This window comes from Calypte anna, chromosome 13 (assembly GCF_003957555.1).
Source record: "Calypte anna isolate BGI_N300 chromosome 13, bCalAnn1_v1.p, whole genome shotgun sequence".
Lineage (NCBI taxonomy): Eukaryota > Metazoa > Chordata > Aves > Apodiformes > Trochilidae > Calypte > Calypte anna.
This window is the reverse complement of record NC_044259.1, coordinates 7,602,353-7,623,969: the sequence shown is the minus strand read 5'-3', so window position 1 is coordinate 7,623,969 and position 21,617 is coordinate 7,602,353. Positions and strand designations below refer to the sequence as shown.

At 56.7% G+C, this 21,617-nt stretch overlaps 1 protein-coding gene across 8 annotated transcripts in view; it reads left to right on the top strand.

Moving 5' to 3' along the window:
* ABLIM3 (actin binding LIM protein family member 3) overlaps window positions 1–21,554 on the top strand; it is a 47,942-nt gene extending 26,388 nt beyond the window's left edge. For 2 of the 8 annotated variants that reach the window (XM_030459276.1, XM_030459274.1), the window contains exons 2-21: window positions 1,663–1,800; window positions 4,074–4,257; window positions 4,647–4,759; window positions 7,076–7,202; window positions 7,331–7,424; window positions 10,290–10,377; window positions 10,935–10,993; window positions 11,471–11,542; window positions 13,706–13,835; window positions 14,691–14,789; window positions 16,220–16,270; window positions 17,434–17,568; window positions 17,822–17,886; window positions 18,244–18,391; window positions 19,067–19,096; window positions 19,511–19,569; window positions 20,064–20,124; window positions 20,343–20,350; window positions 20,801–20,881; window positions 21,300–21,554. In XM_030459276.1, coding sequence (XP_030315136.1) covers window positions 1,663–1,800; window positions 4,074–4,257; window positions 4,647–4,759; window positions 7,076–7,202; window positions 7,331–7,424; window positions 10,290–10,377; window positions 10,935–10,993; window positions 11,471–11,542; window positions 13,706–13,835; window positions 14,691–14,789; window positions 16,220–16,270; window positions 17,434–17,568; window positions 17,822–17,886; window positions 18,244–18,391; window positions 19,067–19,096; window positions 19,511–19,569; window positions 20,064–20,124; window positions 20,343–20,350; window positions 20,801–20,881; window positions 21,300–21,413 — 1,856 coding nt within the window. In that variant the 3' untranslated portion in view covers window positions 21,414–21,554. Of the gene's footprint in view, window positions 1–1,662; window positions 1,801–4,073; window positions 4,258–4,646; window positions 4,760–7,075; window positions 7,203–7,330; window positions 7,425–10,289; window positions 10,378–10,934; window positions 10,994–11,470; window positions 11,543–11,907; window positions 12,064–13,093; window positions 13,124–13,705; window positions 13,836–14,690; window positions 14,790–16,219; window positions 16,271–17,433; window positions 17,569–17,821; window positions 17,887–18,243; window positions 18,392–19,066; window positions 19,097–19,510; window positions 19,570–20,063; window positions 20,125–20,342; window positions 20,351–20,800; window positions 20,882–21,299 lie in introns of those variants that run through there. The other 6 variants (XM_030459280.1, XM_030459275.1, XM_030459279.1 and 3 more) reach the window with 6 other exon arrangements.
* Window positions 21,555–21,617: the final 63 nt, after the last annotated feature.

Genomic DNA, 21,617 nt, shown 5'->3' with positions numbered 1-21,617 from the left:
AAAGCATGGGTAGAGGTACCCTGCTCCCCTTTTTTTTTTTTTAGGTGTTCATCATCATGTTTGGGGGTTCAAAGAGATTTACATCTCTGGGAAGTCTTGGCATGCATGAGCCCAATCAGGAGGGAAGTACCAGCAGCTCTTGGAAGTCCCTGTCCATTCTAGAGCCTAAACTTCTAAGCTTTTCAGAGGGTTGGGAGGCACTCATAGGAAAGCACCTTGGCTTTCCTTGCAGACCTCTGGTCAGATTTAGCAAGGCAGCTTCAGTCCTCAGGGGATGGAGCAGCCATCAGAGAGGGTCAGCCTATTTCCCAGTGCTGAGCAGTGCTGCAGGTCTGTGGAGTGTGTCCCTGGGCACTTGGCTCATGGGATGGGATTCTACTGAGAAACTGTCTCAATGTCATTTTGACTTCTTTCTTTGCTTCTGAAGCCAATAATGGGCTGATTCTGTGCTCTGTTACATGATCTGCCACATGGCAAATGAGAAGACTCTCTGATGAGTGATCTCCTCTGTCCTGTGTCCCTTCCTTCCAGCTCTGGAGGGAGTTCATGTACTAGGTTTCAATCGTCTGCTTCTCTTGTTCCTGAGAATGAAGTTCAGCACTGGGTCAGAAAATCTCTGGTCCATTGAAATGCTCACTGCTCAAGTTGCCAAATTGCAACTCCCTCTCCCTGAAATCTTCCAGCTAACAAGTCTTTTGCTGGTTGGTCCTGCCTGCAGTGATTAGGATGGTGTCAGCCAGCTCCTGCCAGCAGCCCATGCACTCATGGGTGGGGCAGGGAAAGGGAGATGCTCTTTAAAATGTTTTCTGTCTGTTTGAGGGTTGTGCTGAGACAGCAGAAAGGCACCCTGCTCTGTATGGTTCTTCCCCTGGGGTGTGAGGCAAGGTCTGCAGGGCTGCTGGAGGGGGATGAGGCGCAGAGATGAGTCCCAGGACCATCAGTAGCAGGAGAAGGTTGGCTCTTGCCCATGTTGTCCTCCCCTGTGGTGTTTGGTTGAGTGCATGTGCTGCAGTGCTACTCCGGACGGAGCAGCAGGACTGGGATGCTGCTCCTCACTGAGGAGGTGAGAGTGTCACCAGGGCCAAACACTCAATTGCTGTGATGTTTGAAAGCTCCTTGAATAATGACTTCTTCATCCAGTCCCTAACCAAACAAGTGGAAGCTCTAGAAAACAACAGTTCCTTCCCATGCTGCTGCCAAATCTGTGCTTGTAGGAGTGTATCTGAGCAGATCAGCAGCAAGCCAGGACTGCCTGAGGGCCTGGAGGAGCAGAGCTGGTGGGTCACTGGTCCCTGCACTGTCCTTCTGCACCTGCTTAGGAGATAGGAGAGCATCTAGGGAGCTCTGCATGGCTTTGGGGTGATGGTGCAGGTGATCTGATTGAGGGCAGGGAGCAGTGTCCAGGCACTTGCACTGCACTGCAAACAGGGGGACAAGGAAATCCTGCATCCAGACAGAGATGAGCACCTAGGTCAGAGTCACTGGGTGCTGGCACAGTCTCAGCTCTCCTTTGCTGTTAGTGATGGCTGCTATGTTATAGTGTCCCAAGGGCTCTTCTTGTAGCTGCCCAGCTGAGGTCAGTGCCATGATGCCTGTCCATGTGCAGAATGCTAACAGACCCTTCCCCTCTCTTGCTTTTCCCTCCCTCCTTTCTGCCAACAGTTCCCTACCAGCAAAACCCCTACACCTCTGGGAGCAGCTCCACTGTGATCCAGTGCTACCGCTGCGGGGACACCTGCAAAGGAGAGGTGGTGCGTGTCCAGAGCAATCACTTCCACATCCGCTGCTTCACCTGCCAAGGTAGGACAGTGCTGCCTGCAGAGCTGGTGGCCAAGTTGCAATCCAGAAAGCAAAAGGCTGGGGACAAACCCACCTGGCCACTGAGATGTGGCCACAACCCAGGGGTGGATGTAGTGCAGTGCTGGCAGGGACGTAATTGCACAAGACAAGGAACACCCATGCATGATGCTAGAGCAGGCAGGGGGAACATAGGGGAGAGTCCTGGGTACTGCCTGAATGCCAACAGCCCACACTGTGCTGGTCCCAAACATACCTACAACCCATCTGTGATTTGGGGAGGCCACTGCATCCTTCATCTGCCTGCCTGTCCTTAAATCAAGAGGAGGAGGAGGAGGAGGTGTCACCAGCCTGGCTTAGAGGCAGTGAGGTGTGGGAGATGTCCAGAGCAGGTCCTTAAAGGGCTGTGAGTGGGTGATGGATCACTGCCACCCATGTGCAGGGTGCCACAAAAGTGCCATGGGATTCTGCTGGGGTTCAGTGGCCCCTGGGGGCTGTCAGAAATAGAGGAGAAGGGTTGCTCAAATCCTCCCTGAGCAGGAGAGCTGCAGAGCTGTAAAAGCTAACATCCTGGAGCTGATGCTGGAGGGGTCCTTAAGCACTTATCAAAGCATCCAGTCCAGTGGCTGCTTCTGTAGGTTGTAAAACATCCCATTACCAGGGTTTTTAAAAAGATTTCTCACCTTCGAAGCTCCCAGTGCCTTGTGCTAAGCAGAGCATAAATCCCTGTCCCCTTGGCCATGCTTTGTTTCTCCTCCTCTGTGAACACAGGCTTTGCCTAGAGGGGACTCTTCTCCTGGGCTGCAGCCCTATCCTATGGTTTGGGCAGCCCCCCATCTCTGGGAGGGCCTCGGGTTGTTCTGGGGGGCTCGACATCTTGAGGAGGGGTGGCTTGCCGAGCCCCCTGCCTTTTCCCAGCTTGGACCTGCGGGAGTACTCAGGAGCTGAGCATCCAGACAGAGCTCTCAGACAGCCCTCGGCTTCAAAGGGCCCAGTTGCCGAAGGGAGAGCTTGGCAGTGCTCACTGCCTGATTTCCAAGTGAAAGGGAATAAATAATGAGAGGAAATCCTCCTGTCTCACCTTCCCTCACAGCTCCCTTGCCACCTCGGTTGGCTGTTGCCTGCTCCCACACCAGCCCTGTGGCTTGTCCCTGGAGTGTCCCTGGGAGCCTGGCACCTGGTTGGTGTGACCCAGGAGGTGTGCTCCAGGTCCCACCGCCAACGGGGCCCAGACTTGCCTTGATTTATTTTATTTTATTTATTTTATTTTATTTTATTATTTAATTTTATTTGCTGTTTTGGGAGAACATCAGGTGCTTGCCCTGTCCCCCCTGGCTGTTTGCCCGCAGCTATAGGGTGCAGCTTTTCCAGGGGATGCTCAGTGGCAGAGGAGCTGCATCCCACCCCATATGGACCCTGCTGTGCCCTGGGGAGGTGTGGCTGCTGTACCCTCTGTCCCCAGATGCAGTTGGGATGTGCAAGGACAGACAGAAGGGTGCTGGGAGAGGAAGGGTAAAGCAGAGGCCAAGATGAGCTGTGGCAGTGGGTGCTCGGTTGCTCTGCAGTTCCCACCTCCACCATCACCTCGAAGGACAGGCAATGGCCATAGTGTAAAGGCCACAGGACATGGTCCCTGTGCCACTCCTGAGGTGCCTTTCAGGATTTTATGCTCTCTCTGTGGATGAAGGAGGTGTAGGAGGGAAGTGACTCTTAAGGGCTTGCCCGATCTCCTTGGATTACTCTAATGGGCTGTGCACCACTTACGGTTCCCACAGCAGGGAAGGAAGTGAGGCTGGGCTGAACATCCATGGAAAAAACAAGCAGTGAGAACACCAACCCCAGGGTGCCTCAGAACCTGTCCCTATTAGGGTGCAACTTCATTAGAGCTCATCATGAAGATGGCCATGCCCCAGGGAGCGGAGACCTCTTCCTAGCTTGTCCCTAGGGCATGTCCAACGCTTTTACAATCTTGTTTTCGGCTTCCCAACACCGCGTGAGTGTCAAATGGAGGGGCTGAACCGCATCTCGGTGCCGTGGGTCCCGGTTGGGATGCCAGGGCCCCTCCCGGGCTGTTTGTTCTTGGCGAATCCCGATGCTGCCCGGCCCTGGCCCCACCGCAGCCCAACACTGACCTCTTGTGGTGCTGCGGGAAGGCCCCCCCAAGCCTGGTGGCCACGGAACCCACCCGAGATGCCCTCACCCGCTGAGATCTGTGCCGAGCCCCAGGGCTGGACCTGCCCGAGGTCTCCCTGACGGGTGCGTGTCCCTTCCCGCAGTGTGCGGCTGTGACCTGGCCCAGTCCGGCTTCTTCTTTAAGAACCAGGAGTACATCTGCACCCATGACTACCAGCAGCTCTATGGGACTCGTTGTGACAGCTGTGGGGACTTTATCACTGGAGAGGTCATTTCTGCCCTCGGGAGGACCTACCACCCCAAGTGCTTTGTCTGCAGCACCTGCAGGTGAGCTGAAGCCATCACTAAGGGTGCAGGACCCTCCCTGCAGAAGCCCCTGGCTGTGCAGCAGGCAGGGGGATGTTTGTTAGCCCACAGCCCCTCGTTCCCCACTGACGTCCACAGCAGGCACCTCCTCTGCATTATCTTAGTGGAAATAAAATGGCTCAGACCCTTCCCTTTGCAGCCTGCAGACCCACCCTAATGCTTCTCTCTCTCTTCCTGCCCCAGCACACTCGTGCACTTGCTGCCTCCCCTCATAACCCTTTCCTGGAGCTCTTCTGTTCCCTGGCACCACAGGTCCTGCTGGCCCCTGGGGAAGGAGCTGATGAGCAGCCCCAAGCCCTGCACGAACAGGAGCAAGTATCTCACACCTCCCCATTGCTTTTTGGCCACAGGAAGCCCTTCCCCATCGGAGACAAGGTGACCTTCAGTGGGAAGGACTGCGTCTGCCAAAACTGCTCCCACTCTCTCATCAGCACCAAGCCCATCAAGATCCACGGTCCCAGCCGTAAGTTGACTGCTCCTGTGATGGCTGCAAGGAGAGGGACCACATGGGCCTGGATGTTGCAGGAGGGGGCAATGGCTTTGGGCCAGTGTGCACCACTGCACGGAGCCACGGGCGTTCACAGTGGTTTCAGAGGAAGAACTGGGTAGTCCTGTAGCTCCACCCCAGATTGCAGGTTGCTGCTGGTTTCGGAAACTCCTTGGCCCATTTGTGACCTGGGTGGGTACCACACTCCTGCAGGCACTGTCCAGGGCAGTGGGAAAGGTTTAAAGCTGGATTTTCTCTGAGGCAGTGCCCAGACATTGCTTTGTGTCCAGGTACACCAAGGTCTCTGTGCACATGACAGCCTGGGACCACTTGTGTGCTTTCCCAATGCTGCCATTAGTCACAGCCTTTGCAAACCCTCAAGGTCTCATTCTCACAGCTTTGTGCTGATGAACCTGAGGTAAAACTCAGCAAAAGCAACGATCAGGCTTTTGGGTACATTTGGCCTTGGTTTTGACCCCAGGTTGTTCTTTGGGATACCCTCTCTTCATGCCATCCCCCTCTCATGGGGCACTGATCCCCAGTCTCTCTTTAGTGCTGTGCCACTGCAGAGGACCCTGTGGAGGCTGTGTATTGGGGACTGGCAGAGCATCCCTGTGACGTGGAGCTGCTGCACACTCACCTCAGGCTCTGTCTGGAGCAAGGGGACTGTAGTATTGTTGTCCATGCTTTGCTGTCTCCCATATGCCTGGTGTTTGCTGCTGTCAGGTCCCAGGGGAGCTGTCTCAGCACAGCATGTGGGCAGGAGGCAGGGAAAGCTGGGAGCTGTGCCACACCGTGATGCCCAAGCCCTGCCATGTCAGCAGCCTGAGCCATGGGGGTGGGGGCTGGGGGCTGGGCAGGGGCCTTACTGCTTGCAGGGGCCTTGCCTTGCTGCTTGGAACATCAGTTCCTGGAGCTGAGAGCTGCAGCCATGGCTGCACCCAGGACCACGGTGTCACCCATGGGTCACCAGTGGTGACACTGCTGGGGGCTGTTCAGACTGAGTTATGAGTTGGTGCTGATGGGTCCTAGAGAGCCCCTCCAAGCTGCCTCCCCCAGCCCTCACCGTGGCCTTGGTGCAGTTAGGGGATGTGGTGGGGTCTGAATGAGGTTCCCTCTCTTCTTCCACAAAGACCCTGGGCTGTTCAGAGGCAGACTGCAGCCAGCAGCACCTCACTGTCTCCCATAGCAGGGCAGGTGAAGAGCAGCTGCACAGCTCTGCCTTTTGCCTGCCTTCCTCTCCCTTCCCATCCTCTTCCTCCTTGGCCTGCAGTGCTGGGTCACCTGAGGCCACCATTCTTTATTCATAGGCAGCTGCAGGCAGCAATCAGATGAAAGCTTGCTGCCTGCTTTTGCCCCTTGCAGCTGAGGTGGCCCTGGCAGCATGACCCAGACAGGGTGGCAGGGATGATCTGGTGCAGTCTGCAGGGAGGAGATTCCTAAGAAGGATGCTGAACTTCCCCTGTAGCCTCAGCCCAGCGAGTAACAAAAAACAGCAGCATCTCTGAGAGAGAGAGAATGGATCCTGGCTCAGCTGGGGTCAAAAATCATCTCCCCAGCTTTGTTCAGCAGGCAGGGACTTGGTGCTGAGCTGCTTGGGGATGGGATGCATGGAAAAGCCTGCCTGGCTCAGGCTGTCTGCATGGTGCTACTGCATATCCCTGGTGCTGCCGCAGGGAAGGGGGTGAAGGAGAGACCCCATCCAGGCAAACCTGCTGCTTAGGAGGAGAAGAGCACAAGGAGAAGTCAAGGTCAGGGATCCATGGCCCATGTGCTTCCTGCTCTCAGCCTTGACGGGAGCCAGGGGAAGCAGAGAAGGAAGGGAGGCTCATAAATAGTGCTGTGAGGCCGGACGTGGCTGCTGGAGAGCACGGCCCTTCCTCTGCTGCCCTCCTTGCCAGACACTTCTTCCCACTGCTCCCATCATAGAGGTGAGCCCCTGGAAACCTACCAGGACACCACAGCCCTGCAGCCCACACACTTGCCCTGGCTCAAGCTCACCACCTGGCAGGGAAAGCTGGCTCAGAGATGCCAGATCCAGCAGGAAGCTTTCCCTCATGTCTTTTTTTTCTGGGAACATGCAAAGGTGGCACATTCCCTTAAAGAAATGATCCCCAAGGGGAGTAGTCTCAGGGGCAGGGTGTTTATAACAGCACCATCCCCTAGAAAAGGGATCCATGGGGGCAGGACTTTACTCTGGGTGCAACCGATGTGCCAAGCATGAACCAGCAGATGTGGGTGTTCTCTGCAGTGGTCCCACACTCTCGTTCTTTCTCCTTTCCCCCCCCCCAGACTGTGCAGGCTGCAAGGAGGAGATCAAGCAAGGCCAGTCCCTCCTGGCCCTGGAAAAGCAGTGGCACGTCAGCTGCTTCAAGTGCCAAACGTGTGGGATCATCCTCACGGGCGAGTACATCAGCAAGTGAGTGTCAGCAGCAGGCATGGCCGTGCATCTCCGTGCTGGGCTCTTCCCCTCTTGCTGGGGCTGCTTGAGGGGGTGCTCAGCCCAGCTCACCCACAGCTCATTTCCTTCTTCCCTCTCTTCCAAAGGGATGGCATCCCATACTGTGAGTCTGACTACCATGCCCAGTTTGGCATCAAGTGTGAGACCTGCAACCGGTACATCAGTGGCAGGGTCCTGGAGGTGAGTCCTGGGGCCATGGCCACCCCACCCTGGTCTGTAACAGGGACTGCCTGTGTCCTGCCCTGGGAAGTGTATTTTGGGGAGGCATAGGTGTTCCATTATCCTGCATCCATCCCTCAGTCTTTCATGGCCAGGGATCTTCCCATGGCAACACCTGACACTGTTTCTGGAGGGCTGAGAGTGGGGGAGGAGCACCACTATGCTGGAGATGTTTGGAATAAGGGCCTGACTGTATCTCCAGAAGCAGCCAGAGTATGGTATGGCCTATGCATGCTGGGGTATGTCTGGAGTCCATTATCTGGGGCCACCAGCCCTAACCAGCTGCCACTCTGCCCATCTCCAGGGCATCCCCTCTGTGTTTGCCCCAGCCTGCCTTCTGAGCACATCCCCATGCAGGCAGCCTGCCTGTTGCCTTGGAAACACATCCAGCATGTCTGCCCACTGCAAAGCCTGGGTGAAGAGCTGGAACACCCAGCTCAGGAGCAGCCGTCCCCACAACATAGGCCTTCACAGGGAAGCCACCAGGGCAGGGGTGTCCCCTACTCCCAGCCAAATCCAGAGGGAGCTTTGCTCAGGGGCAGGATACTCTCCAGCAGGAGCTGCTCTGACAGAGCCATTGAGGGATGCAGGGACCTGGGGGTGTTTGCATGGTGTGGGATGTTTGGTGTAAGAAGGCAGGTGAGAGGAGCAGAGATGACCTGGGACCCTCCCTGAGCTCAGAGGCTGTGTTGCTGGCCTGTCCCAGCACCCTCAGGCACTGCTGCCTCCCTTGCTGCAACACTCTTGTGTTTTTTCTTCACTTGGTTCAACCACAGCAAAGTCAGGGTGAGCACAGGGCATTCCTGTTGCTGCATGTTTGAGGAACAGACGTAGAGCAGCTCTGCAGGTCCTGGCAGGCATGCAGGTGGTGGCAGCCTGCCTGGAAGCTGGAGATGGCCCCGGTGCAATGGCAAGGAGGCCATTCCCTGCTCTCCCATCTCCCCTGGGAAGACGCTGGATGAATCCATGAGATGTTGTCTGGCATCAGCACCTTGGCTGGGCACTGGAGCCTTTCTGGCATCATAAGGCTCTGGTAGGCTACAAGTGATGTGCTCCAGCACCGGGATTCCTGCAGGGAGAGCTGAGGTGCTGCCACCTTGCAGGCACTGTCCATGGAGCTGAGAGGGGCATAGGGTTTGGGTGCTGGGGGGCTGTGCTGTGCTGGGACATTCAGAGCATCCCTTGCATCTTCATGGCCAGGGCTCAGCCCACGCTCCCCACCCAGCTTGTGCCTGCTCACAGTTTTGAATTATCTGAAAAAAACAGAGGCTTTAATTGTTTTCTCCAGCAGAGCATGAAATGGAAAGGGCACCTTTAAATAATTTTAGTCCTTAAGGAGCTTTGTCGTGCTATCCTGGCAGCCTCCGGGTTTTCTCAAGCCACTCCGAGCCGTGCAGCCAGGCTTGAATGATTAATGAGTCTTTAAGGGACCACAAGTGATAACGAGCAGATCTCTTCCCTCGCAGCATCTACCGGCCTTTTACGAGCTGTAATTATAACTCGTATAAAAGGAACAAGGTTTGTGCATGGTTTGAGAATTGCTCCTCAAGGGGGAGTGGTGGGTGTTGAATGTTTTGCAGAAGGTCTGTGTTGAAATCAAGTCGGGACTGAGCTGGTAGGTGGGACTGAGCTGGTTGGGTGGCCCCGAGGGAACCTCTCAGGAGCACCTTGTGCTGCTGCCAGCTGGCATGTGGAGGTGCCTGGGGCACAGGGCTGTCCCCTCCCTAGGCTTGCGTGCACTCCAGTGAAAGGAAGAGAGGTACAAGTTCTCCCACTCACCTTCCATTCCTGCCCTAAAACATTCCACTCATTTTTGGCATAATCCGGAAGGGGAAAAGCCACTGGCCGCTGCCTGCACCCCAAGGAAATTGAGTTCCAGGTTGATTTTTATGGGCAATCAGTCAACTGTCAGAATCTCGGTTACTCCCGAAGCAAATTTTCCTGTCGTCCTCCTTGTTTCCAACCTGCTCCAGCCGCTTCTATCATACCCCTCCCCTTTGCCAGCCAGAGCCTCGTCTTCCCTCTGCTGCCTTAAATTATCCTTCCTTTTCTTTTGGATTATAATGGGAATAAATTGTCCTTTGTTGAGCTCTTAACAGTGCAGCCCAGTTTCCCCCTGCCCTGAGCCAGCTCCAGCCTCCCAGGTCCCAGCCCAGAAAACGAGCCTATAATTGAAATGCTAGCAGGCACATTGAGAGGGAACAAGCTACCAATTACAGCTATTAGCGCTGCCAAAGAGCACCGGGAGCAGCCCAGCTCCTGCTCAGCTGGGGAATAGCATCTCGCTAGTGCTGGCATTTGACCGTGGCTTCACATGAGAAGTTTAAGTGAGAGGGGCTGGGAGCAGCAGGAAGCCCGTGCTTTGGTTTATCTTCGGGCTTCTTCTCCCTTTACTGCTTCCCTGCTGTGACATGCTGGGCAAAAACATTGCTGTTTCTCTTCACACCTGTAGAGGGAAGGAGCGGGTCCGAAGCCCGGCTGCTTGGCTGAGCGTTATTGCCGGAGATCCCCGTTACTTCCAGAATCCAAGAGAAATGTATTAAGGGTGAGGTTTGTAGGGGAAACTTGTTTGGGACCGCCTGGCTCAGCTTTCCTGTGTGTTGGGCAGTTCAAGGAGAGTCCCAAGTCTGGCTTGTAAGTCCTGCAGAAGCATTAGTGATTGAGCCGTCTCTGGTTTTCTCTGTACACTGCAGTGGTCTCTGAGGCCACTCCAAGCATTTGCCATGTTCATCTCATCGTTGCCTGCAGCAAAGATTGCCAGGGCTGCAAGCATGCTGCCAGGCCCTGCCTTGCTCAGAGACCCCTCTTTTCTGCCCACCCTTGCAGGCAGGAGGGAAGCACTACCACCCCACCTGTGCCAGATGTGTCCGCTGCCACCAGATGTTCACAGAAGGGGAGGAGATGTACCTCACAGGTAGGATCCTCATGCAGGAAGGGAGGGGCTCCCCTGCCCCATGTCAGAGCATGGACCAATGTGCTGAAAGGGACTGTGTGCATGGCAGAGTCCCAGTGCCCACCAGCAATGCCAGAGACTGTTCTTGAGAGCTCTTCAGCCCCTGTGCTCTTCCTGGGCCATGCCGCAATCTTTTCTACCCATGAAACCTTCCCTGTTGCTGAACTGGAGGAGGTTTTGTTCCTTATTGGCAGATTTTTGAGTCTCCCAGTGTGGCTTTCTCTCAGTAACCTTTGCTTGCCTGTCACCTCAATCCCCCCTGGGTGGCAAAGGGGGTACTGTGCACTGAGAGAGATGGAGTTGGGGTCCCATGAAGGCTCTGCTGTGGACAACAAGATGAGTGTGCTCAGCATGCCTGCCAGGGCACGCCTGGGTGAAGCTTGATGGCTTTACCCTGTCTGCAGGGTGTGCAAGGGGCTGTGGTTCCCCAGGCTCTGTGTTACCCTGAGTGTAACCAGCAGGAGCTGCCTGGCTGAGAGCTGCTTGGGCTGAAAGACTTTCCTTTTGCTGCTTTGCAGGCTCCGAAGTGTGGCACCCCATCTGCAAGCAGGCAGCCAGAGCAGAGAAGAAGCTAAAGGTAGACAGCAGGGTGAGGGGCATCTTCAAGAGGTGGCACGGCCCAGGTGATGTTGCTCCTGAGTTCATGCTAGACATGAACTGTTGTGTGGCATTGTCCAAACACAGGGCTGTTCCCTAAGGAACACTGCCCAGAGGATGGTGGTGGGATGTGACTCTCAGCACAGCAGCCCCCAGTCCCCCCTCAGACTGTTGCTCCCTCTCTGTGCCCAGCTGGCCACAGAGACACTTGCCCACTGGGTCTTGCCAGGCCACTTGCCTGACTCTGGATCTGTCCCCAAGAGAAGCCAGAGCACACAGCAGGGCAGCCTGCAGCACCCATGGGCACTGGCAGCCAGCAGATGAAATGGCAGAGGAACTGGACCTGGAGTGAAATTCAGTCCCCAAAACCAACAATTTGCTGCATCCAGCACTGTGCCTGCTCAGGGGTTTCTCTTTGCTGTGCTCTCACCTGTCTTCTGCTTTTCTGCCTCCACAGCACAGGAGAACATCAGAAACCTCCATCTCCCCCCCTGGTTCCAGTATCGGCTCCCCAAACCGTGTCATCTGTGTAAGTACAGCTCTGCCCTCTGCACTGGGCAGGATGGATGCTCTGGGCACAGAGAAGGCAGCAGCAGTTCCCAATGCTGCTCTGCAGTGTGTGGTGTCCCCCAGGGACACATCCAGCACTGGGGGACAGCACAGACAAGCCATGTCCCCTCACCCCAGCAGCTGTGCCACCAGAGGGGTGCATCCCATCCTCCCAAGCTCCTCTGCCCCTTCTTACTTCTGCCTCTTGGGCACCTCCTCTTACCTCTTCTTCCTGCTGCTGGGGTGATAGTGGGCTCTGTCTGCTCTGTGCTGGTTCCATACTGTGTGCTTTTCCTTCTCTCCTCTTCTTCCTTTCCATCTCTCTCTGTCTCTCCCTCTCCCTAGGCTAAAGTGGATAATGAGATCCTTAATTACAAAGATCTGGCAGCTCTTCCCAAGATTAAAGCCATCTATGAAGTGCAGCGTCCTGACCTCATTTCCTACGAGCCCTATCACAGATACACATCGGATGAGACGCTGGAGAGATATAGCTATGGGGAGGTACTGAGTCTGAATACACCCAGTGCTGGCAGCACAGGGAGCTGAGCCCCAAGCCACAGCAGTGGGGAAAACTTCATGGAGGTTCACTCACTACAGTGGGAATACTGCAGGGAGGCAGAAGCAGGGGTAAGACCTCTCCTGGAGGCTCCCCATCACTGGGAAGAGGGCCTGAGCTGGAAGGGAAGTCTTGGTTGCTGCTGTAGAATTCAGAAAGAAACCAGTGACCCTATCAGGTGATGGCAGCACCCTGCCCATGCTGTGCCACAGACACCATGTAGAGGGACAGATGCTGCTCTGCAGGAGGAGACATCACCCTTGGGTGGTTGCAGCCTGCAGCAGGAGCAGAGGAGTGGAGGCAGCACACACCTGTACTCCTCTGTGATGGAGGGCCAGATGGCCAGCAGGCTCAGCCCACAGCCTGGCCTCTTGCAGCAATCACCCTGCCACCCAGCACAGCAGGGCTGCCTCCTTGATTAGGGAGTTTTTGCAAGAGTGTGATACGATGATGCCCAAGTGACATGTGGTATGGGACTGCCCTGCTTCCCCAGTGCAGGCTGGGGCTGCTGTATGTTATCAGTAAATCTGTGGAAGAAGAGAGTCTGAGCATCTCACACAGAGATGGTCCTGGAAGAGGACTCTCTAAGGGTCAGCATCTCTTAAATCTCCACTCCCAAGGCTTGTCACAAGCCTGGTTTCCTCCAGCCCAGCTGGTGATGATGCAGCAGCATGGCCATGGGGCTGCTGTGGAGCACTGCAGGGCCAGCAGCCACCTTCTCCCCCCTCGAGCTGCTCCACTGAGGTCTCTTGATGAAGCATCCAGGCTGCTGATTCAGGAGGTGCCATCCTCACACCAGCCCCCTGTCTGGTCAGGGGCTCCCTTCCTGCTCTGCTGCCCTGCTGCCTGGCAGCTGTGATGAGGCTGTGACGTGGGCAAAATGAGTCACTGTGAGACCCCAGTCTGTCACTGCACCCCTTAACTGTGTGCTGTCTCTCTCTCTTTCTCCCTCCCTTTGCCTCCTGCCACTTCCAGTCCCTGGGGACCCTCTCCCCGTACTCACAGGTAATGCCCCACCAGGCACTGCAAGGTTTGTCACCTGCTGCCAGTCCAGAGTGTTGCTCTGCCCGGGGACCACTGGGGCTCTGCTGAATGTTCCTCCCTGCCTGGATGCTTCCCCAAGGTGGAGGGGTCATGGGGGGGACCCTGTCCATGAGGGTCCTGTCCTTCAGGCTCAGGGGAGAGCAGCGTGCAAGCCCTCCCTGCAGAGTGAACCCAGGGTGCATCTCCTGCCCCTTGGGGGGCACACACCAGTATCTGGTAACATGCACAGGGAAAGATGTTTTCCAGGCAAGGGGGTGAAAGCCTCCAGCTGGACACTATCAGCTGGTCCCAAACCCTGGGCTTTGCTGCCTGCAGTTTGGCAGTGGGAAAAAAGTGCAACCTGGGGACTCTGTCCAGTCATAGAGGACATGAACACTGCCCAGCATGTCACATTGCAGAGCATGCACCCTCCCAGACTGCCACAAGCAGGGGGACCCCTGTCTGTGGACATTTCCCCACATGGTTGCCAAGGCACTGACTTGCCTCATCCTTCATGTCACCAGCTCTAACCCTGCTTCTCTTCACACCTTTCCCCATCCCCAGGACATCTATGAGAGCTTTGACACACGACAGAGGAGAGCCTCCAGCCCTGGCTACATTGACTCCCCCACCTACAGCCGCCAGGGCATGTCCCCCACCATCCCGAGGTCTCCCCACCATTTTTATCGCTCAGGTGAGGATTTCAGCTGCAGTCCCATGCTGGGCTAAGCTCAGACCCCAAAGTGGAGCAGGGATCATCAGACTGTCCCTGCTTCTCCCAGGGAACATCAGTGCTTCCTCCTCTGGCAAGTAGGCAGGAGGTCTGTGAGGGGCTGATGGCAACAGGAGCTGTGGGGCAGTGACCAGAGCCGCTGTGTGCATCCTCTGGTTCCCCTGACTCTTGCTGTGGGAGCAGCAAGGAGAGGATGAGGAGACTATATCCTGGCTCAGATCTGAGATGAAGCTCATGAAGATGGGGTGGGGAGGGAGGGAGGGAGGAGGTCACCTCCATGTCCAGTGAAGACCCCTCAGCTGGCTTGGTAGACCTAGGGCAGGTGTGTGTGAGAGGACTTGTTCCCAGATGGTGCAGTAGAGGGAGGTCCTTACACACACACAACTGTGCACACCTTGGGGGTCAGCACAGTGTGTCTGTTCCACGTTTCCTGTCCTTCGGAGCCCCGGAGGAATGACTGGGAAAATCCAAGGTCAGTAAGTCTGGAGGTCCTGCATTTACCCCAACACTGCACTGCCAAGGGTCTGTCAGCATTTGCCTCTGCAGCACGCTCGGCTTTCCTCTCCCCAGCAGCGGAGCATCCTGCTGCCCTGGGGGAGTTTCCTCCGCATCCCGCCTTCCTCCGGAGATGTGGGAAATCTGCCCATGCTCCATCACGCTCCGTCCTGGATCACGGCCCAGCACACATCCCCATCACCCCCACAGCCTGGGTTGCCCCTTGCTCTTCTAACACCGCTGCATTTAACACCCATTTTTTTTCTGCCTCTTGTTCTCTCTCTCGGTCACTTACGGCTGCTTCTGCTCGGCACCGCGTAGGCACCGAGAGCGGGCGCAGCTCCCCCTACTATAGCCAGTTAGATGTGAGGTCCTCCACTCCAACCTCATACCAAGCTCCCAAGCATTTTCACATCCCAGGTAGGCTCTGGAGCGCCCCGGTCGCTGGGGAAGCGCCGTGTCTGTGGCATGCCCGCATGTGCCGTCCTCCCTGTGTCGCATGTGTAGCTCCACCGCCTGCCTTGAGCTAGCTGGCAGCAGGATCTACCCCCTGGTAGAGGCCATCCATAAACAAGACCTGCAGCTTGAACCCTCCTCTCTTCCCTGTCACCACCCAGATGTCCCAGAGCCGCCTGGAGTCTGCTTGATCCTTGCAACATTCCCTCTTCTCCCTCTTCTCTGACCTTTCTCCACCCCTGACACGAAGGCAAGTCCCCTGCAGAGAGCCTGTCCCCTCCCCTGCCTCTCCCCCAGGGTCATGAGCCGAAGCGTGTCTGCCGGAGGCCTTTCCACACCCATCCGCTACAGATGACTATTTTATACTCCCCCTAGGGCCCGCCGCTCCCTCCCCCCAGAGTCTTCTGGGCTTGCCAGATGCCTGCTCCCCTTCTGCAGGGATTGCAGGGGGCCACCAGGTAAGGGCCACCACCCGCTCCCGGCCACGCAGAGCCCACGGGAATGGGGACCGAGTGGGCAGAAAAGGGAGAGTGGGGAGGGAAGCAGGCAGAGCTGCCCATCCATCCTTCAGCACTCGCAGGGGGACCAGAGCCCCAGACCACCCTGCCCAGCTATAGGCATCTCCCACTGCCCTTGTCCTCCTCCAAAGCGTGGAAGGAACCCTCCACAATTCAGGGCTGACGCCCTGGGACAGCACCGTGAGGGCACCCAGAGACTCCCCGTCATGATCCCTCGCTCCCATCCCATCCCATCCTTGCCAGGGTTCGGCCCCGCCGCCTGCCCTGCCCTCCCGCTGCCGGTCGGTGGTTTATGGATGGCCCCCTCCCTGCTCCGCCAGCTCCGCTGCCTGCCCCGGGCTGTAGCTCTCGGCGCCAGGCTCCAGTTCGCTTTCCCTCCCAGCTCGCTCTTTTCTCTCTCTGCTGCGGAAAGAGGCTTTGGCTGATGTTGTTTTGCCCCAGGTAGCTCGCAGGCGGTTCTTCCAGGCGCTGCCACCCCCGAGATCCCGCAGCAGTGGGAGCCGCGGGGCGTTGCTGCTGCCAGGGGCTGCCGGTGCTCCCTGCCCGCTCCGCTCCCTCCCGGGGCTGGCAGCGCCCGTCGCCCCCGGTGCATGCTGCGGCTGGGGCGCTCACTGCATGTCCTCTGTGCGCACCCCTGCCCCAGGGCAGCTCCTCACCGCGTTCCCGCTGCCCGGTCTGGAGCCCTCCTGGCTCTGGCCCAGTGCTGCGCTCCCCTGGGACGCCCGGACCCGGAGGAGTTTGTGTGATGGAAACGAGGTGTGGGAGTAGCATCTCCTGCAGGACCTCTGTCCTGTCCGGTCTCAGCTGGCACAAGCTGACCTTCCCTTCCTCCCTTCTTTTCTTCTTTCTTCCCTTTTTTTTTCTTTCTTCCAACAGCTGCCGCCGAGAGTAACATCTACCGGAAACCTCCCATCTATAAGCGACACGGTACGGTCCGCCCCGAGGGGGGAACCGGGAGGGTCCCAGCGGGGAGCTGAGCTGGCGGAGTCACATTTAGGGACAGGGTGGGAGATGGGAACAGGAGTGGAGGCAGGATGTTGGGGTGCTGGAATTTGGTGATAGCAAAAGGGACAAAGGTGGCCATTGCTTCCTGATGCCAGAAGCCAAAGCAGCCTCTGGAAAGAGGTGTGGAAGGTAAATTGCAGTTTCTCGTGAAGCCCTGGAATAAAATCAAAGCCCGTTCTGGATGGATGAAATAGGCTGGGGGAGGTTGAGGTGTGGGAAGGAGATATGGGTGGTGTTTGGTGTCTCTCAGTGGGGATGGCTTGCCCCTGTCCCTGCTTGCTTCTGCACAGAGGGACAGCAGCTCCCCCGAGCGGTAGCTTAACTTCTCTCTTCTCTCTCCCTGGTCTCTCCCTTCCTATCTGCCCAACTCCACCCCCTCGCTGCTGGCTGCACCCACTGCTGTAAGTAGCTGCTGTTGGAAGGGTCCCTGGGGTAGGATGGCTCTGCCACACAGGCTGTCCCTGGTGCTCCTTCCCCTGTGAGCCTCCTGGCCCCTGAGAGAAAGGAGTAGGGCTCATCCTTGGCTTTGTCACATGTGCCACCAAGGCAGGGTGCTGTGGGTGGCCCTGCCACGCCTGATCTGCTTGGGTCACCTCTCTATCCCTGGGCTATGCAGCCCATTGCCCCAAAGCCCTTTTCCCACCAGGGCTGAGCCTTCCTTTGTCCCCTCCTGCCTGTGCAGTTATAGCCCTCCAGGTGATGGGACAGCCTGGGGGCAGGGGATGCTGGTGGCACTGGTGGCACTGGTGGCACTGGGGCTGGGGTGAGTGCTGTGCAGGAGCCAGAGCTGGTTGTGATGCTGTGGGCTATGGGCTGCTCATGTCCCTTCCCTATTCATGTCAGTGACAGATCTGTCCCTGTCCTTATCTCCTGCTTCTGCAACTTGTCTCCAGGAGGTGTCAGCCGTTTGAAAATGGATTATTGGCTTCTCAGCTCTGTGCTGTCCCAGATGTAAATTGCTGGTGGGCACTGGGGGGAGGGGAAGGAAGAGGATTTGTCTTCATCCCAGGGTGTATAAAGATATCAGTCCTGCTGATGAGACTTGGAGTCCTCATTGCAGTTACCTCTGCTTTCTCCTTTTGCAGACAACCTCCCTGCAGCCACGAAAAGCAAAACCAGTGAAGACATCGCTCAGTCATCCAAATACAGCCCTGCCTACTCCCCAGATCCATACTACCACTCTGAGTCAGAGTACTGGTCCTTCCAAGGCTCCCCCAAAGGTAACAGCCCTGCATGGGGCTGGAGGAAAGGGAAACCTGTTCCTGCCCCCAAATCCAACCATTCCCTGGGAGGGAACACCCCCAGGTTGAGTGTGGACCTCAAGGTGGAGTTGGGCTGAGATACCTGCCAAAGTGACCACAAAGTCCTAGCAGCTACTGAGACTCAGCTGTCCCCCATGCAGATTGGGACTGTCTTTTCTCTACCTGTCTCCACCTTTGTCCCCATCTGACCCTGCCATGTGTCTTTTTGCAGCCCCCCGGGCCCGGAGGTTCTCATCAGGAGGCGAGGAGGATGGGTATGACCGGGGCATGCACAAGGTGAGTGATCTCCCTGCCCACAGCCTGGCAGGGCAGAGCTATCAGCAGGCTGCCCCACTGGAGGCTGGCTTTGGGCAGGAGGTGCAGTGCAGCTCCACCACCAAGAAGGGTTCACCACCACCCCTCCTGCCCACTATCTCTTCCCCAGTGGCCACCCCCAACATGGGGTCTGAAGGAGGGTGATCACACCCCTTGCCAAGGCACCCCACCCCATACCTCATCCCTAGGGATCAGGGAGCAGGTGGGAGATGCTTGGCCCATGGTGGGAGGTGTCGTGCCCTACCCTGATGTGCAAGTGGGCAGGGACAGCTGGGCAGGGAAAGGAGGAATGTGAAGCAGCTTTCCTTCCCTGCCCAGATCCAGAGTGGCATCGGCAGGCTGATCCTGAGGGAGGAGATGAAGGCTCGGTCCAACTCCTATGCAGACCCCTGGACACCCCCTCGCAGCTCAGCCAGCAGCAGAGAAGCCCTGCACACAGCTGGCTACGAGGGTTCTCTCAATGGCTGTAAGGACAACCCTGGCTATCTGTCCAGCCCCAACCCCTGTGGGAAGTTTGCTGGGGTGAAAAGGGAAGAACAGAAAACTGGGAAGGGGTGGTGGGAGAGGTGCTGTGCACCAGAATTGGACTTGGAAGGTTCTTTTCCTCTCTGGAGGGCTCCCTCTGTTCCCTGTGCCCTTCCTCAAACGTGGCACTGCCTGGCAGGCGTTTGCAGCCTGAGCAACCTGGTGAAGTTCCTCCTGGAGTGGTTGTAGGTTCCCTTGGGAATCTCATAGCACAGCCATGTGGGCTTCACTCTGACCTGTTTTGGGTTTGCTGTGTGTGTGTGTACCTCCCCATTAACAGCACATTGGGGACCTCCCAGCACTCCAAACCTGCAGGCTGGCCCCAGGGTTGCTTTCCTTGCTTGCACTGCTCTCACTGCACAGCACCCAGGGCACCCAGCACCTCTCACTTTGGGGCTGCAGGGGGGCCTGGGGACTTTGGGGAGCATGGCAGCACAGATCCCCCTGCCTGCTCTGTGCTCTCCTTCCTCATGGCTCCTCACAGAGCTGGGGAGCTGTTTGGGGGTGTTCAGGGCTCCCTGCTGGGCTCCCAGGACCCATGGGGCAGGCAGCTGGGCAGCTCTGCATGGCCAGGGTGCTGCATCCTCCCTGATGCCTGGCTCTGCTCTCATTGCAGCTCCCCGGACACATTACCTGGCTGACAGTGGTGAGTGTGTGAGCTCCCAGTTTTCTGTGGCTGGTTCCCTGTGTGGACCAGAGGCTGAGTTGGATCTGGGATTGAAGGGGAAGGAGAGAAAAAGGATCCCTTGAAAGGCTGGGCCAGGGTAGAGCTGAACCAGGGCAGAGATGGTGGCAGTGCCAGGAGAGGACAAGCTAGAGAAACTGAGAGATTGTGTTGTGTGAGGGTTGTCATAGGAAAGGGATTTTGGGGAGAGGAATGTTGGCACGAGAGGAAGCCAGGCTGGAAATGACTTGGAGCTGGAAGGAGACAGAGCTGGGCAGATGTGGAGCTTGTCAGGGATGTGCAAGCACAGCACTAGGGTGGCCCTATGGGTGATCTTCCAGGGGTTGGGACTCGCCCTTACATTTCCACTTATGCACCTTGGTGGCTTCTTTGCAGATCCTCTTATTTCTAAGTCGGCCTCTCTCCCTGCCTACAGGAGGAATGGGCTGCACAGGGTAAGTGCCTCTTGCCTCCATCCTGCTGCTGCCAGGCGTCCCTGCACCCTTCATCATTCTCCCCAGGCTCTTCAAAGCCCTCTTTCATGACTAGCATGTGTTTCTCATCCCTTTACTGCACCCATGCCATCACTGCTAGTCTCTGTGAATCCAAAATGACCCTTACTGGGAGTCAGCATGCCCTGTCCAAGCACTGCAGGATGGAGGTGCCTGTCCTGAACATCTTGCAGCCATGTTTCAGAGGGATGCTAGTGTTGCTTTGCAGCAGAAGAGCTTTGCTTTATATAAGGCAGTGGTTTCTGGCGGTTAGGAGACCTGATCCTGCCACTTCACCTCCTTGTGCCTGTTTCCCCACTGCCAGGTGTGGGAAGCAGGTCATGCTTTAGGGTGGGTGGGTTCCTTCTCCCTGGGCACGTAGGTGGAACAATGTTGAGCATCTGGAGGGTTTCACATGTACTTCCTCTTACTCCTCCCTCTCTGCCTCCTTCCCACAGCCTCCCAGTGCTGAGCTTTTCCACTATGACAGCACGAACGCCGTCAACTGGGGGATGCGAGGTAGGGTACCATGGGGCTGGGGACACTGCAGACACAGAGATAGATGTCACAGGGCTGCCTACCCCACTGCAGGCAGCTCTGGAAAAATGGGATCCAGGCTGCAGGGGAAAAGGGCGGGAGACAGGTTGGGGTCTCTGCAACCTCAGGGGAAGGAAGATCCTGGCAACAGAAGGGTCGGTGTGGCTCATGTCTCTTTTGTCTTTTCTCTCTCCCCACAGAGTACAAGGTAAGATGTTCCTGCTCCAAGTAGCATCTGCCAGTCAGAGGTACAACTACCACCCAGAGGGAGACCCAGAGATGTGTCCATGTGTCCCCAACCCCTTCAGAAGGAAACTTTGCCCTCTGCCCACCATATCCTACCCTCATCCCCCTCCATCTCTACCTGACAACCCCATCCTGGGATGGTGGGTCTTGGACCAGAGTCCATTCCCTCCTGCCAAGCACTTTACTAGGCAGAAGGGTCTGGGTGAGAAACAGACAAGTGGGGTTGTGCTTGTCACCCTGGGAGTAAGTCCCCCCTCTGCTTTGTCCCATCCAAGCCCTGTAGACAGCTCTGCTACCAAACCCTGCTAAACACTGCAAAGGAGGCTTTGCCCTGGTGGCCCCATGACCTCACTTTTAGGTGTCTCCACTTCTGGCTCTGGACCTACCCCACAGTTTTCTTGTCCCTGTACAGATATACCCCTATGAGCTGCTCCTGGTGAAGACAAGGGGGAGGAACCAGCTGCCCAAAGATGTGGACAGAACTCGGCTAGAGGTGAGGAGAACCCTTTCCACTGGGTGCAGTCTCCTTGGGGCTCAGAGACATCCTCCCTTCTTTGCTCCAGTAGGAAGTGTGGGGCTGTGAGGGGCTTGTGGATGTGTGAGGAGCATCTCCACAGCTGCCCAGGAGCACACACATGCCAGTACACTGTTCCAGTGGCTCTGCTGCTCCACTGGCCAGACAGAGCTGTCCCCACGCCCACAGCACAAGGGCATTTGGCAGGAGCAGGAGGGAGCTGGGTACTTCTCCTCTGCTGGGAGCTGCAGCACCCATTGCACTCAGCTGTGCAGAGGATGCCATCAAACCCCCTTGTGTGCCCTCCTGCCCCTTTGCAGCCATGCACGTGGCATTCACTGGCCCTGGGTGGTGGCCCTGGTTGCCATCCCTGGCCCAGCATCCTGTCTCTCCCCAGCGCCACCTCTCCCAGGAGGAATTCTACCAGATCTTTGGCATGACCATCGCCGAGTTTGACCGCCTGGCCCTCTGGAAGAGGAACGAGCTGAAGAAGCAAGCCCGGCTCTTTTAAATGCAGCACACTATAAATATATACATACCTATAAATATATACATAGAAAGATCTCTATATTGCAGCTCTGTATGATTCTCAGTGCTGTACATGGCAGAGGTGCCCTCTGCACCCCTGAGAGTGAATTGGAGTCTCACAGATCATTTTATGCTTTGTTTCCTTTTCTTTTCTAACCCTTTTTCTCTATGGGTGCTCTGGTTTCCC